Source organism: Aedes albopictus, chromosome 1 (genome assembly GCF_035046485.1).
Source record: "Aedes albopictus strain Foshan chromosome 1, AalbF5, whole genome shotgun sequence".
NCBI lineage: Eukaryota > Metazoa > Arthropoda > Insecta > Diptera > Culicidae > Aedes > Aedes albopictus.
Genome location: NC_085136.1, coordinates 222835552 through 222855407, shown reverse-complemented (window position 1 = coordinate 222855407; position 19856 = coordinate 222835552). Strand labels below are relative to the sequence as shown.

Sequence of the window (19856 nt, the reverse complement as noted above, 5' to 3'; positions counted from 1 at the left end):
GAATCAAGTTCTAAACATTCTTCTAAAAGATGGTTTTCGTGAAAACGCCATTTTTCGATCAGCCAAAGCGAACCAAGTGTTTGATTTTTTTCAATCTTTATTATTCTTATTATCCTTGTTGTTCAATGACGGCTCCTATATTAAAGTATCAGTATAAGGTGTATCAACATAGTGCAGGTATTCAAAACTAGTTGATTTTTGAATTGTTGAGAATAAATTAATTCTTAAATGCAGTGGATTTGGTTCACTCTGGCTGAATGTGATTTGGAAAAACGGCGATCAGGTTCATCGACATATAATTATTAGATCCTACAACACCCGTGTTTCTAACTAATTACGTGTTCAATTCTCTCACAGATTGTTACTATGAGTCGGTTAGAAGTTGGAAATCTGACAGTGATGAGGAAAACTTGAAATGTTCATCATTAAAATATTTCACTGATTCTATGAAATGGTTTACAGTTCACTCTGGCTGGGTGCAATTTCATTGTTTGTATGGTCTGGCAAACAGAAATTGGGAATTTACTCCACGAAGAGCTGTAAGAATTACTGGATTTTTACACTGAAGGTAGATCATCATATTCTTCATCCAATGGTTAAGAAAACTCATTTTTCCAAAAAATGGTCTTTGGTTCGGTTTAGGAGAACCCCGACCCGAATCAGTGAAATGTTTTAAATGTTGGTGTAGATGAAGAACATTTCAAGTTCTACTCTTCGCTGTCAAATTTCTAACTGCCAACCGACTCATAGTAACAATCTGTTAGAGAATTGAACACGTTATTAGAAATACGGATGTTGGAGTATACAATTATGTTTCTATGGCGCTGATCGCCATTTTTCCAAATCACATTCAGCCAGACCGAACCAAATCCACTGCATTCTAGAATCTATGTATTCTCAACGATACAAAAATCAACTGGTTTTAAATACCTGCGTTATGTCGACACACCTCGTACTGATAATTTAACACAGAAGCCGTCATTGAACAACAAGGCTAATAAGAATAAAAAAGCTTGAAAAAAATCAAACACTTGGTTCGCTTTGGCTGATCGAAAAATGGCATTTTCACGAAAACCATGCTAGAGAAATATGTTTAGAACTTGATTCTGACTTAACGACTGAACTCCAGCTAGGTAAAATGACCTAGAGGTAACGTGCTTGATTATCGCTTAAAGGATCCAAGTTCGAATCTCTTCAATATTTTCGAAAAAAAAATTGCCTTAGTTTACTTTGGCAGATCATTTTCATGGTTTTCTTCGACCAGTATAAATTTCGCTCCACTTTCACATCTCTTACCACATGCAAGGATATCATTTTACATAATCACTCTTTCTCTGTGCCTGCACATGCACCGCCCATAAAAAAAACATAGATGAGAAGGGCTGAGCTGGGACGGCTCCCGCCGTTCATATTTCAAACTATTTTGAGATCTCCGTGCTACCATACTATACGCGTCCTCTCTGATTCATGTAAAGGATTGTGAGTGATATCGATTTCAACTTCATAGACGATGAAAAAATAGAGTTTTTTTACAATCCGAATGGTTTTCTATGAAACAAATAAACACAGTCAGCCACACTGAACTATAAACTATATTCCATATTTTGTTCAGCCAGAGTGAACTGAGTGCGAAGTACTGAAAAATTAAATGTAATTATATCAATGATTTCAAATAATTTACATGTATTCTTAGTCTCTGATGGTTAATAAAGGCTTGTAAGTTACATGTGTGTGGTAAAGTTTCAAATAATCTTAGCTGTTGTTTATTTATGAGTGGTTGAACTTTAAGCTTAATTTTTTTTGGAATAAAATTTTTGGCGTTTAGTTCGGTTTAGCAGAACCCCGGCCAATTAAAATAATTATAATTATTATAATTATAATAATTATAATAATAATTATTACTTTAGAATGTTAACTCATAATGTTTGCGAATTACAATGTGCTTCAAAATGGAAGAATTCCTAAAATTTTCCAGAAAATACCGTATTCTAAAGAAAATTTGATCATGATTTGTTATAGTTCAATATATCTACCAGAATTTCAGGCTATTTTAAGCTTCTGAGAAAATATAAACAATGTATTTTACGAGATCTACAAGTGAGAGTTTGTGACAAATTTCCTTTTTGTCACAAATTTATTATTTATTGTGGAGCTTTCTTAAAGATTTCTAAAAGACTGAAAACAAACAAATAACCATAAACAATAATGCGCTACACAATATAAAGCACTTATAGCTTAAACAAAGTCTTCACCAGATGCAATCTTAAGAAAAACATACAAGAAGAATAATGTTTTGAATCTTGAGAAAACACTGGCACACCGTGTCTTCCCAGGGATCCAATCTTTTCTATGTTGATGAAAAATTTTAGATTTTTAATTTATTACAAAAATAGGTCAAACAACATTTTCTCCGTGCCGGGTTGAATGACTTCTAACCGGTTCCGTTGGAAATATGTGTGATTGTACATATTACCAAGTTATACCACGTATTTTTCCTTTTTTACACTGATATCCTTTGTTTTTATGCAGACTTCAGTCACTTCAATGCAATGCTTCTATAGCTTATGAGCAACAGCTCAAGCAGTTGAATCTAAACATAAATTCAACTCAGACACGCCAAATTTCATTTTTATTAGTATTTTTATTTTCGTTATCACCCTAGTTGATACCGATTTACATAGCGAATGGCTGTAAATCTAAGCACAGTCATAGTATAGTTATGGATGAATGGCCAACATACCAAAACTAAGGCATCTACTATGACTATACTTCCATATTTTTTTTATATAGCTACGTACATTTTGTAGCTTAGAACTTTCATATGCATATACAAAATTTGGATTGTAAAAGAAAAAGCATACTGTTCATGCTATAGTACCACATGTCGTTCCATTTCCTTCCAATATGGATGACTTTTCGTTTTTACTATTCATATCTTGCACAATCATCTGCTCAGCATGCTTAGTTACTGTTAATGATGACCTAAATAAATCCTCGGAATCTTTTTTTTTTCAATGACACCATTCCATTCAAATCTCTTAGCAATCAACCAACAACATCTCAGCACATCATAGTTTTTCGTCTAAACCAAAGAGTCTAATCATATTCAACTTACATATCGCAAGTGCTCCAGCCACGACGGTAAACCCTCGTCCGGACAGCATCTTAACGGTTTTGAGCTGCTCCGTCCTACTCCAGTTCTTCTTTCCTTCTTCACTTCACTGCACTGCACCACCGATGGCGACTCCGTGTCCAACTTGGACTTCTACACAAACCTACTCCCGAGTAGAGAGAAAAAAAGAAAAATAGCACCACTGTCACTTTTCAAGCCCGACTTTCACGGTGAAACCTCAAATCCAGAATCTCACTTTCGATCGAATGCCCGCGCAATCGTTGACCCTTCTGGTCATAGAGCACTAAATAGCACCAATCCACACACCCCAACCGTGCTCAAATGGAACCTTTTTCCCCGCAGATCTTGTCTGTGTCACGATTTGTCACGCACTAGTTTGCCTCCAATCGTCCGTCCGGGCACCTAGCGATTGAAAATCATTTACATAGAAGACCTTCCTTGGGGCCTTCAAGTCCCGTTTGAATTTCTTCCTTTCCGCGCGCCCCCCACTGTCCAACACACTACTCCTTTTGCTCACTTCACAAATATGCTGAGACAACGACAACGGCCCAGGTCCAGCCACGACTGGATCCCCAAAGGCCAAGAGAGATGATCCGCACCGTTCGAAAGCTCACAACAGACTAAATCCAACCGCTGGGTTGCGGGAAAATATGTACACTCCGGTAGTCCGCTGCACCATCCAGGGAGCCCCAACCAAGCGCACAGCGCGGGCTCCGATCGTTTTGGGCTCGGATCGACAGCGCAAAAAAGCTCCGATCGCGAACGAGTGTTCGGAAAGTTTCACCAGAGAGGCGGCACAGCCTCCAGCTCCAGCAGCGATCTTCGGTTTATTATGAGATTGATGGGGTTCGTCGCTTGCGATCTAGGACTGTGGCGGAGTTCTAGCTGCGAGCGCCTTCAGCATGATGATATGCACTCCGCGATAAGACCCCCCAAGCATGATCAATCAAGAAGAAGCAATTGGTCGTGACCTTACCAAGCAGTAGTGAGGGAAAAGTAGTCTTGTGGTTGTTGTATTTTTACGGTTCTGCCGGGGATGGTCGAGAGAGATAGAAGATGGGATAAAATGCAGAAAAAAACGCCACAATCGGTTTCTGCTTTTATTTAGCCATAAATGTCGAGTTTGATGATGGCCGTGACTGGTTGCGGCATCACCAAGCAAGGTAGGTATGATGTAAGATCTGTTTCGGAAGTAGTCTTCTTTAGCCTGTGAAAAGAGAATTGACAATAAAAAGTGAGCTAACAGTAGAATCTAAAAAAAACTTGAAACTTGTTCTTGTGTACGAAAATAAAAACAAAATATGATTATAAATCACGTAATTATCTTGGTAGAGTAAAAACAAATAAACACTGCAGTCGACCGTTCGAAGAAAACATTGTAGGCACGACTTCTGCTGATAATGCGCAAATTTTTGGGTATTCAAGCACCCACTGCTCTATGGTCTATATTATGGTTCAGGTGAGGGAACAATTAACATTTGTTTTTAAAATTCACTGATAGTAATTTATACACTGATGTCAAAATTTCCACAAAGCCGTTTAGCGTCATGGTGTCTTCCAAAAACGTTTAGCTTATTAGGCAAAATGATCAATTCCCTTAAAGTGATGTTAACAGTTATATGATGTTTTTTTTTTCTCCAGGAACAAAATTGCCGGCAGCTGTTAGGAACAGTTTTCGGTTGTGCCACTGGGCGTTGCATGCTAATCCGTTGTCTAGTGTCGCGCTTCTTTCAATGAGCGAATAGCTCACTGAAAGCATTGAATGTGTCCGTGTCTTAATCGTTATTGTCCCCACAAATTTTCTGGGTAATATTATTTTTAATAACTTTGTCCAAGACGTCATGTTTGTAACTCCTTACTTTTTCATTTCAAGAAATTTACACTTTACACCCCAGAAGCTCCTTGCAGTCCCCTGGAACGCCCTGAAACTACCTAGAACGTTCTCGGAACCTCCCAGAACACCCCTGAAACCATAAGGTCGTATAACCCACTCAAACCCCCCTGGAATGCACCTCAAATTTCTCTTGGAGTCCCGCTAGAGGACTCTTGAAGACTTCAAGAACATCCCAGGAGTGCCATTGATATTCTGGAACATCCCTGATACCCATTCAAATCCCTCAAAACGCCCCTAAACATCCTAGAATGTCTTTGAGACTTCCAGAGACCCCAAGAACACCCTTGGAATACCCCTGGAACGCCCCTGAAACTCCCTGAGAAAAAAAAATCTTAATCCCTTGATGCCCCCCGGAACACTCCTGAAACTCCGCTGAAAAACCCCTGACACCGCCTGAAACATCTGGAACGCCCCTTAATCCCGTATTTCCAAACCCCCATCAAGCCCCCTGGAGTGCTCCTGCAATCCTCTGAAACCCGTAAACACCCCTGAAACATTCATTCAAACGCCGGAAATTTTCTGAAAAATTCTCAGGTAAGCTTCATTGAAGATTCATGGCGTTTCAGCAAGTTGCAGAAGGGGCAAGAAGGGTACTTCCTACAAAGTACTAGCTTACGAGGTATCAGTACACAGTGGTGCGTTGCTGAACAAAAGCCAGCTAAAACCTCTGTTCGATGAGCTCAGGAAAAAGCGATTCTGTGCTCAATCCACTATTCACCACTTCGCACAACGGGGGCACGATCTCTTCACAGGTAAGTATAGTCTGTTCTCAGTCTCTTCTTCTTCTTTCAGGTCCACACACAGCACAGGTAAGTCTATAATTCTTTAAAACCTTTATTCTCACTTTACTAATTACTAATTACTTTATTCTTTATTCACTACTTGCAGAACTCAGTCTTCCGGATGAAGAAGCGCCAGCAGGAAGAACGAGATCGCGAAGCGATGGAAGAGCTGTATCGCGCTAAGGACACACGAAAGTTCTACAAGAAGCTGAACCGCTCGCGCAGAGGCTTTGTGCCACAAGCCGACATGTGCCGAGATAATCACGGGAATATTCTCACGAGCGAGCGTGAGGTGGTCGAGAGGTGGCGGCAGCATTACGATGAGCACCTCAATGGCGACGTTGCAAGTACCGAAGGTGGCGTGGTAACAGATCTAGGAGTATGTGCACAGGACGAAAGACTTCCGGCCCCTGACCTTCAAGAGATTGAGGAGGAGGTTGGCCGGTTGAAAAACAACAAAGCCGCTGGAGCAGATCAACTACCAAGCGAGCTTCTAAAATACGGTGGAGAAGCACTGGTGAGAGCACTACACTGGGTCATTTCCAAGATTTGGGAGGAGGAAGTATTACCGGAGGAATGGATGGAAGGTATCGTGTGTCCCATCTACAAAAAGGGCGACAAGTTGGATTGCGGAAACTACCGCGCGATCACACTACTGAGCGCTGCCTACAAGATACTCTCCCAAATTTTATGCCGCCGTCTATCACCGATTGCAAGAGAGTTCGTGGGGCAATATCAGGCTGGGTTCATGGGTGAACGCGCTACAACGGACCAGATGTTCGCCATCCGCCAGGTGTTGCAGAAATGCCGCGAATACAACGTGCCCACACATCACTTGTTCATCGATTTCAAATCGGCGTATGATACAATCGATCGAGAACAGCTATGGCAGATTATGCACGAATACGGATTCCCGGATAAACTGATACGGTTGATCAAGGCGACGATGGATCGAGTGATGTGCGTAGTTCGAGTATCAGGGACACTCTCGAGTCCCTTCGAATCTCGCAGAGGGTTACGGCAAGGTGATGGTCTTTCGTGCTTGCTGTTCAACATTGCTTTGGAGGGTGTAATAAGAAGAGCGGGGATAAACACGAGTGGGACGATTTTCACGAAGTCCGTTCAGCTGCTTGGTTTCGCCGATGATATTGATATTATTGCTCGTAAATTTGAGACGATGGCGGAAACGTACATCAGACTAAAGAGGGAAGCCAGGCGAATCGGATTAGTCATTAATGTGTCGAAGACAAAGTACATGATGGCAAAGGGCTCCAGGGAGGAATCACCGCGCCCGCCACCCCGAATTCATATCGACGGTGATGAAATCGAGGCGGTTGAAGAATTCGTGTACTTGGGCTCACTGGTGACCGACGACAACGACACCAGCAGAGAAATTCAGAGGCGCATTGTGGCAGGAAATCGTGCCTACTTTGGACTCCGCAGAACTCTACGATCGAATAAAGTTCGCCGTAACACGAAGTTAACCATCTACAAAACGTTGATTAGACCGGTCGTCCTCTATGGGCACGAAACATGGACCCTACGTGCAGAGGACCAACGCGCCCTTGGAGTTTTCGAACGGAAGGTGTTGCGTACCATCTACGGCGCAGTGCAGATGGAAGACGGGACTTGGAGAAGGCGAATGAACCACGAGCTGCATCAGCTGCTGAGAGAACCAACCATCGTCCATACCGCGAAAATCGGGAGGCTACGGTGGGCGGGTCACGTCATCAGGATGTCGGATAGCAACCCGACTAAACTGGTTCTCCAGAGTCATCCGACCGGTACAAGAAGACGTGGAGCGCAGCGAGCTAGGTGGGTCGACCAAGTGGAGGACGATCTGCGGACCCTACGCAGAGTGCGGAACTGGAGACAAACAGCCATGGACCGAGTGGAATGGAGGCGGCTACTATGTACAGCAGAGGCCACCCCGGCCTTAGCCTGACCGGTAAGGTAAGTTATTCACTACTTTCTACGTAACACTACTAATAATTTCAACTATTTCACCTTCAGTGGGAGTATTGTGTTGTTTTTGGCTGTGCATGCATCACTCCTGTAGGGGTGAGTATGGCAGCATAATCGATCGCGTTCGCTATTGTCTCGAGTGAAAATCAAAACAATAGATGCGCGGGTGTTTAGTGTTTAGTATTGTGTTGTTTTTGGCTGTGCATGCATCACTCCTGTAGGGGTGAGTATGGCAGCATAATCGATCGCGTTCGCTATTGTCTCGAGTGAAAATCAAAACAATAGATGCGCGGATGTTTAGTGTTCAGTATTGTGTTGTTCTTTGCTGTGCATGCATCGCTCCTGTAAGGAGTGAGTATGGCAGCATAATCTATCGCGTGCGCTATTGTCTCGAGTAAAAATCAAAACAATAGATGCGCGGGTGTTTAGTGTTTAGTATTGTGTTGTTTTTGGCTGTGCATGCATCACTCCTGTAGGGGTGACTATGGCAGCATAATCGATCGCGTTCGCTATTGTCTCGAGTGAAAATCAAAACAATAGATGCGCGGGTGTTTAGTGTTCAGTATTGTGTTGTTCTTTGCTGAGTACAACAATTGGTGAGTAAGGGGGCCCGTGGCGTAGTTGGTCACACGTTCGCTTCATATGCGGATGGTCATGGGTTTGATTCCCAGCCCCGGCACTTGCAATTTTTCGTCAGTTACTTTTCCCCCGAGAGCAACTGACACTGACCCTCTTCTGAGCCCCATGGCTCAAACGGACCCGGATACCTGGACATCGGCGAACTGCTACTCATAATGGACCCCCAATCGGACTGGAAAGGAACAACGGCCATCCATCATCATCCTTGTGCTCATCATTCTACTAGGTATAAAGTAGAAAAAGTGAAAGCAGCAGAAAGGCAACCAGTTCGATAAAGTACAATAGAATCTAGGCGCTGTATTTAATGTAAGTGCAGCTGTCAATTGAAATTGCTCACGTAGTGCCCCAGTGGACAATAGAGCTGTAAATTAGGTTAAGTTATTAAGAATTAACAATTGGTGAGATCTTTCCAATATTATTTATTTATAAATATTTCTATTTCAGTATATTTACTTTATAACTGCATATAAGTTGAAAACTCGCTATTTTCACCATCCTTTCATCTATTGGAAGATGCTTCAGTTCTGGGCTCTTTCTAAGTTGATGAAGGGATTTATAAATGCTTGCAAGGACTTGGCCAGGTGTGTGGAGCTGAGTGAATCTATGACATTGTAGATAGTAGCGACATCAGCAATGTCAATGGAAATATTCAACTTTGCAACTCCATCCAAGATTTGTGCAAGTATTCATGCTATGCTATGCTATGCTATGCTATTTCACCTTCAGTGGGTGGTGGGATGGAAATTCACAATTTGTTGTTCTTCACACGTTCGCTGATGATGACAGTGGTCGATGACGTCGAGTTGTCGCAAAACCAAAAAAGAGACCGAGCACACAGTTCATTCGGCCTTTTATAATGGGTTGATCCATTCTGTCACGGTTGACCGGATAGAGCGAGATCGATGAAAACGCAAATTCCCACAGGGCGCCATGATCAAATTCGCAAACGGTTGTTGCTATCGGTCGAGATCTCCCCACGTACAGATGGCGCGCGGATACACTTTCGCAGCTGTGAATATGCTGGCCCCTTCGGAAATCGTATTTCTGACAGTCGCTTGTCGATGAATCGATGACGTCGGTGCTCGGTGGTGGCTGTCTCTGCATGTTTTCCTTCTTCGTCTTGGTTGCGAATAGACGTAGTAGACGATATTCCGATGTTGTGTTGCGACGAACTTTGTTTATTCGCAAAAGCGTTCGAATGAACTCGCAAAGTGTCAATTGAATTCGCAAAATTGCGTACTGCGATGATTATACGACTTTGCATGGTGATTTTCTAATTATGTGAGTTTAACTCGCATTGGTGTACAAACTAAATCACATAAAAGTGAAAATAAACTCGTTCAATGTACAGACAAACTCGCATAAGCTAGAATCGTTAACGTTGGCATATTGCGATGTGATATGTGATAACAATGAAAGAGGTGCTGTTGGAGTGCCAAAAAGCTAAAAGAAAGTGAAAAGTCATCATTATGGCTAAAAAAAAGTTACCATAATTTTTGTTTTCCCGACACGAATGCCCACTTTTGGGTAAAATGTCGTAAATAAATAATAATAATAATAATAATTTTTGTTTTGTTGACCTTATAATTAGCAGTGGGTGGTGCTGGCATGGGAGAAGTAGTGGTAACCGTGCGAGAAATCATGCTACATCATTTTGATCTCCAAATAGCCTGCCGAACACGTACAGCGCACGGAAACCAAGTGCATTCCAACAAGCACTGAGGTGAGTTAGAATGTCATGACATTTAATCAGTATGTTTCATAAGTAGTGTTTGGTGTTAAGTGTGAAGTGCGCTCGATAATCCAAAGGTTATTAGTTCGATACTTAGGTGACAAGATTTTTTTTTATTTCGGATATTTTTAAGTCGCATAAGATGCTATATTACATCGCAATAGCGCATACCGTACATCACATAAGATATCGCTTATTTGCCTTATTTCTCCATGATCATTGCAAAAGTAATTGTTCTATAAATAGATCACTGGGCGCTATGGCAAATATGGCTTTCACAATGGCCGACTTGGACCCCTACTCACGATTTCAAGAGCACTAATCTCAAAAAATCGAAAACAAATGCGCACGATGTGGCAAAGCTGCCTCTTTTTGCAAGTGAGTAAAACCAGGATAAACAAGTGCGGCTTGGTTCGATGCTTCGTTCGTCAGATTTGTGCCTCCAAAGTTTGTATGCAAAATTGCAATGGGATTTTTTGATGCTTCATCTTAAATAAACCACCTTAAATGGATTAAGGTGCGTTAGAGACCGTGCTTAGAAAATCTCTGCCAGGCAGCCAATTCGACCCCTTGTAGTGATGCCTACAGTAGTCAGGCCAAAACGAAACGGCGCCTCATTTCCCTACCCAAGTAGCATTTTATTGGCTTATTAGTCTTGTTGAGGTTTTTAGAACCGTCACAATTTTGGTTTTATGATGGTTTTTAGAACCTCTTCTAGTTTATTTGACTATGAAATGTTGCTTGGGTTGGAACGCTCTCCCGAGATGCTAGAGAAGATCGTGGTAACGTTATTTCTGCGCCACGGTATCAGACCATGGGCCCCGTCTCTTATGGCCAATCCGGCCTGGTCTCCCCGAAGCTCATCACAACGAAGTAGCTTAAATTGAACAAGGTTACGGGCCAGGACGATATCATGACAGTAGCCATCAAGATGGCCATCGAGAGTAGCCCTGACATGTTTAAAATGGCTTTGCAGATGTGCCTAGACAGAAGCGAATTTCCGAAGAGGTGGAACAGGCAACGATTGGTTCTACTGCCCAAACCTGGGAAGCCACCTGCCAACCCGTCGCAGACCCGTGCACAGAAATGACGCCATGGGTGGGGTTTTCCCTAATATCGGCAAAAGGCGGAGGAACGCCTAGTGTATGGAGCATCGGTAATGGGGGGGGGGGGGGGGGGGGCTAAAATACAACCCCGATTGTATAACATTTCGCCGAAAACCATTTCGCGGAATTCCTTTTCGCGGTGTAACATTTCGCGGAATGACATTTGGCGGAATGAACCATTTCGCGGAATGCACCGTTTCACCGAAAACTATTTGGCGGAATGTACCGTTTCGCGGAAAATCGTTAATAAGAGCAAACAATTTAACTTATCGAGAGACAACATCATGGGGAGATTCAAATCAGCACATGAAAAATGGAATACTTCATATCAAAAATTCATTTTTATATCAGTGTACTTTGAAAGAACAGCCTATGTATGAAAGAAGGGAAATTCTCTGATAATATTAATTTAGCAGTTCTGCCAAAATAAGTATAATGCATACAATTCATGAAAGAACAGCTTTGACCAGGCGAAGGAAAATTTTCGTATTAAACATAACAGCATATCTGTTAAAAACAGCGTTTGTTTGAAAGATGGAAAAACCTGTGATATAAAAATGAGATTTTTTCTAATATCTATTACAACAGTTTGAGTTAGTTAGAACATACAAACAATAAATAAAAGAGAAATTTGGTAAAGCTAAGGAGTGTTACTTGGCTTAACGGTTACGCGGTCACACTGTTTACAAATAGCATGATGTTGGCATAATTACAACACTTTCAATCGATAAAGGTGAAAGTGTGGAAGCTGATAAGCAGATTCGGTTCCTTAATTATGATTCTGGGTCATTAGGTCGAAGGAGATTACACTGAATGGACGTTGGGACGAACAATCATTGGGCTGCATAGATGTTAGATCAATAAGATAATAGGCCTCGAAAGATCTAAAGAACATATCTCCCACAGCGTTAGCAATAAGACCGCCAATAGATAACTCCAGTGCAATTTGAATGAACAGCCCTTGTTTTAAAGAAGGATAAATCTCTTACGTCAGTAGCCTGGCCACCAAAAAAACTCACCAGCAGTGTTACCACAGACAAACAGGCGTCTCACTCTACTCACTTCCCATCGTTTCCCTTTTAAACGGATTTTTCAAATATTCTGTAGTTCGCAAATCGCTTGCTCATGGCGCTTGCATCGATTTTACTCCTATTTGACATTTGCTAACTACCGCCATCTACTCAGTGGGTTTGCGAACCACAGCGTAATTGGCATTGGGCGATTATGTTTTCGTGACGATGATTTTTATCGCATTTTTTTCCAAGTGATACGTCTGTTGTCGGTGGTGTTACTCTAAAGATCAGCCCATTTTTGACAGAATGAAAAATCTCAGTTTGGTCTCTAGTCAACATTTTTAACAGTAAACTTGAAAGAACAGCCTATTATCGAAAGAAGGTCAAATCTCCTATAGAGATATCAATTTGATCATTAAAAACTACACCACACATGAACAGTCTTTAAAGAGAAGAAGGTGAATGATGAAAAATTTAACAATTCAGTCGCCAAACAACAACGTTACTGGAAAGAACAGACTAATTTTAAGGAAATCAAAAACTCTGAAAGAGTTAGCAATATAAGCGCTTGAAAGTACAACTTATGTGACAACGATGGCTTGTTGGTCATTGCGCCTAATGTCTATTTGGCCGCATTTCCATTCGTCCTAAAGACATTCGGCCGTATGGCTTTTGGCCTGACGTTCAAAACTCTCAAGAACAGCCTACGAATCAAAGAAGGTAAATTTTTGTTCTGGAAAGTAACAGATTTAACATCAATAAGTACAATCGTAGAACTGAGGTGATTATGATTGCGCATGAATCGGTGATGGAGCTAGTAAAGTTTAGCAGAGAATATAATGTGTTATTCCATTATTATTTGCAAAGTATTAAATTCCGCGAAATGGTATTCCGCGAAACAGTACATTCCGCGAAAAGTCGTTCCGCGAAATGGTATTCGGCGAAATGGTGCATTCCGCGAAATGTTACACCGCGAAAAAAAATTCCGCGAAATGGTTTTCGGTGAAATGGTATACAACCTACAACCCCCCCCCCTTGCATGAGGTTGAGACAACTGGTATTCGCGCAACACAAAACAGAGGTGATAGTGGTGAACAATCGCAATTCTGAAAACCAAGCAATGGTCACCACGGGCGGGTGCTCGATCAACTCCAAGCGCTCACCGAAGTATCTGGGGGTCATGATCAATGACAAGCTGAAATTCGGTACGACGAAACCACGGAGCATGTTCTCTTTGAATGCCCACGGTTCATGGAGCAAAGGTCGAGTGTGCAGGAGATATGCGGTAGAGATATCACTCCTGACTCCTGATCAGGGATGCCAGATGATTTTTTGAAAAATCTGTATCGCTATTTCCAAAAATCTGTATCCCATACAAAAATAAAATAGCTCCTCTAGCTCAAAAATCAGTATTTCATGTAAAACGAAATCTGTACGGATGCTCAAAAATCTGTATAATATAGATAAATTTGTATATATGGCATCCCTGCTCCTGACAACATTGTTGAAAAGATGTGTATGGGGGCGGACATGTGGGATTCCATTTCTTCCACGATCTCCCGAATTATACTTGTTGCTGGCAGCACTGCTGCGCAACCGTCAGACAGGCATAATGAAAGGCAAATCTAGGCGAATCATGTAGGCTATTGTATTCAATGTGTCAAACGCGATTTAGTGGAATTAGACCAAGTGGATGATAACAAGTCTACATTATTTGTTAAAGCTACTGTTTAATCTAAAATCTATACAATGAATTGGACGATACATAACTTAATTTAAGTCATGATGATGATGATTAACCTGGGCTTGTTAGGGGAATATCTGTAAATAAAAAGAAAATCGCGTTAAGTACTGTTCCTTTGAATTCCACTAAGAATTTGCATCCTTTGACAGATACGTATTTCGACCTCAACTGTAAGGTCGTCTTCAGTGTCTTGTACTTGACTCGAGTACAAGTACAAGACACTGAAGACGACCTTACAGTTGAGGTCGAAATACGTATCTGTCAAAGGATGCAAATTCTTAGTGGAATTCAAAGGAACAGTACTTAACGCGATTTTCTTTTTATTAAATTTAAGTGTTTCTATCACAGATTGTAAGTGAATTCTATAACTATATTGAGCTTAATCTAATTAATATCTAAATCACAGATAATGAAATGAGCACCATACATTTACGGAACTAATCCAACGTGCGCTCGAAACCGAAATTTGTAAGTAGTTATATATTATACATTGTGAACTCTGCTGAAATAAATTCTTAGCTTATAGCTTACACGCACCTGAAAATTGAGTTAGCGATTTGCTCGTAGAGTTCGGACATGAGCCCGTAGTTCCCGTAACAGTACTTGAACTTACAATCCAATGTACAGGAACGTCAGTTCAATGGGTAGTCTTTACTATTGTCCTATAGCAAGTATCTAATTTTCTAGGGGAGAGAGAACAACTTAAAGCTGTAACTAGTGGAACGCTTACCAATGGAGTACTCATGTACGCCTCCTTCCTTATTAAAGTCATCTCTAACGGACGTACCGCGAAGGTAAGGAAGAGAGAGAATTAGGTTTTAGTGGGTCGACCCCCACATGACCCTTGGATATCTGAACAGGCGCTGTCCGTGTCCATAACCTGCGTAGCCTCATTTTTGGTCATCTCGGACCCCCACCTTCCCCCTCGTAGACTTTTCGAAATTTGTATGGACGTAGACTTTGGTCTGAAACAAATTCACCCCCCACCCCTCCCCCTAAGAGTGCACATACTTTATTGACATTCCCTCAGCAGATTTCCTCATTCATTTAAAAAAAAAGGAAATAAAAATTGGGGTTTCAAGGTTTTTTTTATGGATCCCGCATGTCTGAGTGTCTGTATTCCAAGAGGGATGGCTAACAATAGCGTCTGTTCCTCAGGAGAACGGTGTGTAGTGATGAAGGATGAACCTCGAGCTCATTGGCAAAGCCAGCATCCAGAAGGTGGCCAAAATCCCGAGCATATGGTGTACAGGACATGTTACAAGAATGCCGGATAACAATTCTGCAAAATTAGATATTGATCCTAATGGTACAAGACGGCGAAAAGCACAGCGGGCAAGATGGGAGAACCAGGTAAGATGTGATCTGGCGAGCATTGGGCGTCGTGTACTGCAAATGAATGTATGTATTAACTGAGTAAACAGACAATACTCTTCAACGAAGCACCATATGATTTATCATACTCTACATAGCAAACTTTTTCATAATATCACATTTTTAAGCTACATAGCTCAGGCATTGATTTATAAGACTATAAAATCTTCACTTACATCTAACTGTTTCATGCCCCAACCGTTCTTGGAACTCGTAACACAAAATGAAATCGTGCGCACATAACCAGTCATTCCACGTTAAATACTTGCTCATCAGATAGTCGTGGCCATGACCTCACACCATTCGGCGAGACTTAGTAGCGACTATTTCCGTTGCACCACCCTTCCCGCAGTTTGTGTTCTAACGATAGATGACTAACCTGCGCCGGGTATATCAATTCGTTTGCAAAAGGGGAGTCTGCTTGGGAGTTAAAATAGATGTTTAGAATGTAGTCTAGCCTAGGTCTCAGCGGCGACGACGACGACGATGCGACGGTGATCGTCGATCGTGATAGGTGGCATGTCGCACCTATCAAAGATCACCTGTAGATTCGCAACGGTTACCCTCCAGGGAGCATGCAGGTGGGTACTCGTTCCCGGCGAAGATGATGCGATGTGATGTCTAATGATATTTAAATTAGATGTGTTTCAGTCTGCGACCGTCTCCGGCACCTGGGTGTAGTCTGATGATGATTGCATAAACCGTGATTCTGAATGGCGTTGCATGTGTTGGTGAGTGCCCACAAAGATAGAAGATTCACAGCCTAAGGCATTGAATGCAAATTGAATGTTCACAGTTGGTCTAGTGTGATTCCTGCTCGTAGACGGGTACCGTTGCTGCTCGTCGCAATCGACTGAAGCATGATTGCTGAGAATTCAATTCACCTTGCTAATTGGACGTAATTGGATCTCGAAGCCGAGGGCTCTTGTCTCTCCGGGTTCAAGACAATAATCTAATGTTTATAACCGTATTCGTAAACAAACTAGGGAGCACACGCAAAGCTGCTGAGCTCAAGAGGTTCTTTTTTCTACGTGCGCTAGAGTCCAAAAATGCATACCCATCCATCTTCCGCTTCCCACGAACATTTCACTTCACAGTATCAGCTACATTGTAAGAAGGAACCTAGACCTTCATCAAGAGCAGCTCAATTTTCGCACCACTTTTGTGGCCCTTCCATGGGTGCCACTTCTATGTATTACATTCTCTGTTTTGGTCCTCACCTTCTTCCAAACGCCTAAGCCGAATATGCCAAATTTGCCCCGTGACCACAGAGCGGCGGAAACCGTTGTCTGAAATTATCTTCATCCGGTCGTACCCACCCAGCGAGACCCGGCGAACGACGACGCCTGCCTGACGTTGAGTGTTTAGGTTGCCAATTTGACCATGTGGGTGAGGGGCCAGTACGCAAATCTAGGCCACCAAGCCATCCCTCACAAAAGGCCTCTTCGGCGCTAAAGCTACACACTCAACCTTCCGAAAGTGCAAGCCCCTCTGAGACGAATGGAAATAAACTTGATCTCCCTTCTCAAAGCATGGGTCGTTTATAAACGGGACGTATGTTTTTTAGGCGGTTTGAGTTTTTAATAGTAAACAATGGTGAAGAAATCGCTTCTTAGTGAGTCTGGGGAAATCGATTACTTGTGTTTAAATCGCAGTAGCTTGTCACTTACTTTTGCATTACTAAGGCATAAGTGCCCTCTGTTCTGATTAGTCTCCAATTGACTAGATTCAAGGTTTGGCGTCTTTGCTGTGTAGTTGCCAGCCTAGACTAGCACTACGGATTACCTGTTCCAGATGTAAGTTGTAAGAGTCTACCAAACAGGGTAACCCCAATTCAAGGGATCAAGCGATCCCAGCCGAGGAATGAGTGATCAAGTTGTGTGAGAAAGATGGTCGAACGTTAACGAAGCCTGTGAGGCACCTGAGCATCCCTCACAGTAATTTGTCCTTTACCTTGTTGATGCTGGGCTCTGGCCTGGGTTAGCCAGGCCTTCTAATAGGATAGTGGAGAAGTCATGGACGAAACGTGGTTGATGAGGTGCATCAATTAGAATAAAAATGGGCTCTTTGCAATGAAGGTGGGTGCGCACCAGCTTGACTCCATCGTTGAATTTGCGTCTTCGAAGTCTAACGTGAGGACCTCAGTCAGGCCTTTCTAAGAGTTCTTGATTCAACGATGGCGGCCAAGCAGGACCATGATAAATTCATGGCATCTGTGGCAGTGGCAGAGCTCGTGAAGTTAAAGGTGTCGAAGTTTACCCGAATGGAGGCTGTTGCACTCACGGGTAGCGCTAAGAGTACGCCGGACATGATTGCTTACGACAAGCAATCGCAGAACCGTGGGAGGCAGCCGTCAGATGGGAAGGTCTGGAGGCGCTCGCAAGGCTAGGAGGTTTTTACCCCAGAAGGTCGACAGTATTGTCGGTAACACGAACCTCAGCCAGGCGTTTCGAAAAGCTGGGAAAGGTGGGCCTTGCGGCCATTGATAGGTCCTCATCTACCACAGGTTAGGGCGGATCAGGAGGAGGACGCCCCATGGACCCTATTGGACAGGGAAAAGAAGTGGAAGAAAAGTCAGAGAAACAGGAGCGTATGACAAAGAGCGCAATGGCGCCACCAAAAAGTGTCTGGCGGAAGAGGTCTTTGGCGAGAGAGTTGAGGTTAGGGCTGTAAAAGCGGAAGCAACTCTGAAAGTGAAAACGCTAGACGAGATCACCGACGCGGAAAAGCTCACCACGACACTGCGGTAACAGTGCACGATGCAGGGTTCCACCGCAGCCGTTTGACTACCGATAGTCCTGTTAGGAGCACAATTTGCCACAGCCACCTGTGGCGGACGCCAACAAGTCCGCTAAAGGTGGGCTGGTCAGTATGACAACTGACCATATGTGAGCCACCGAAAGCCTGCTTCAGGTGTCTTGAACCGGTACACAAGTCTTGAGGCCATGAGTCGCAAGTCGTCAATGTTATAAGGCGCAAGGCAGCAAGGACTCTTCCAAATGCTCTATTCGTTCCAGAAAATCCATGAACAGCAAACACCTACACACTAAGATCAGCTCGGTATTTTCCCCATCTTTTTACTGAGTTTTCAACAGCAGATTTGACTCAGTACGCTCGGTTATCCCTTTTGCTGAATACTCTGTAAATAATGTCGTTTTCGTTTTTGCGGTGGTGCTGCACCGGTGTAGCACTTTTGCACCGAAAGTGTTCGTTTTTGATTTTCGTGCTGCACCGGTGTAGCACTTTTTCTGCACCGCTCAAGATAGTGCAGCACTCAAAATTTCGAGAGTGTAGCGGGTGTACACCGTGTCCACCAATCAACGTTTGCAAAGATGTAAATATTTTGGTTTTTATTCACGCACACCAAGGCAACTGCACCGAAAATGTTCGTTTTTGAAGTGAAAAGTGTAGCACGAAGCGGTGTAGCACCGTCACAAAAACGAAAACGACATAAGTTAACGAGTTCTGCAAATGAACTGTCAAAAATTACAGATGAACGGTAAATATTGATTACCGAGTGTACCGAGTTAAATCTGCTGTTGAAAACTCAGTAAAAAGATGAAAAAATTACAGAACTCAGCGAAAATTTTACTGAGCTGGAAAATCAGAATCTTAGTGTGTAACGGGTGGCTTCCCGGCCTTCAAGAGAGCATCAGCTAAAAAGTCGCAGTGTAGGTAACGCAGCTACACCTGAACCTCTGTGACTTAACCCAGTAACCGCTGCTCCGAAAACACGTTTCGGAACGTAAGAAGGCAAAACACTAGGCAAGTTTTACAGACACATTTCACTTTATTCGAGAACTTCTTTAATTTACAGTTCACCTCTTACTGCACTTTCACGATTAAATTCGCGCACTGATTGAAATATAACTGAAGCCCCACTGCGCACTATGCGCATATTTATAGTGCGCCGCGCGTTCTAGAAAAATCGCGAACTCCCAATACAATTCTGAATACCAATTCATCATCATGTAACGGCAATGATGATCGAACGGGCCACTCACACCTTCGTGGGGCACTCACTGGAAGTCACTCAGTTTCACTGATGGCACTTGCATGACAGGTCGCTGGTGTGCGATGCGGCTGTGGTTGCTGTTGCTATGATTGCTGCCCGCGTCATATGCGAAAATGATGATTTCTTTTCCAACAATCGCTATTTCAGGCAGTTGTTGAATAGGGTTACGGATATCGCCATCATAGCGAACCTATAATACTTGCCGGTAACGGCAATAATGGAGACGCGGATGGGCTTTGTGGTCGCCAAGGCCAACAGGATCTTCTTCTGTAGCTGATATGTAGCTCCACGGTAGTCGATCGAGCAGGTCAACCAGATGCTAGACTGTATGACGCCAGAGCTGACAGGATGAAGGCCGATGGTAATAGCGGGTGATTTCAATGCCTTGACAGTGGAATGAAGAAGCTGTTTCACGAACCAACGAGGTCATATTCTGTTAGAGGCACTGGCCATGCTAGA

General features: G+C 42.8%; 1 protein-coding gene across 3 annotated transcripts in view; it reads right to left on the bottom strand.

The window, feature by feature from the left end:
* The window catches only part of LOC109430398 (protein Skeletor, isoforms B/C), a 73246-nt gene extending 68904 nt beyond the window's left edge, over positions 1-4342 (bottom strand). The window contains exons 1-2 of one of the 3 annotated variants that reach the window (XM_029867122.2): positions 3369-4342; positions 3116-3275 (exon numbers count right to left, since the gene is read on the bottom strand). In XM_029867122.2, the coding sequence (XP_029722982.2) occupies positions 3116-3164 (49 nt within the window). In that variant the 5' untranslated portion in view covers positions 3165-3275; positions 3369-4342. Of the gene's footprint in view, positions 1-3115; positions 3279-3368 lie in introns of all 3 variants that reach the window. The other 2 variants (XM_029867125.2, XM_029867124.2) reach the window with 2 other exon arrangements.
* Between the last annotated feature and the right edge of the window lie 15514 nt (positions 4343-19856).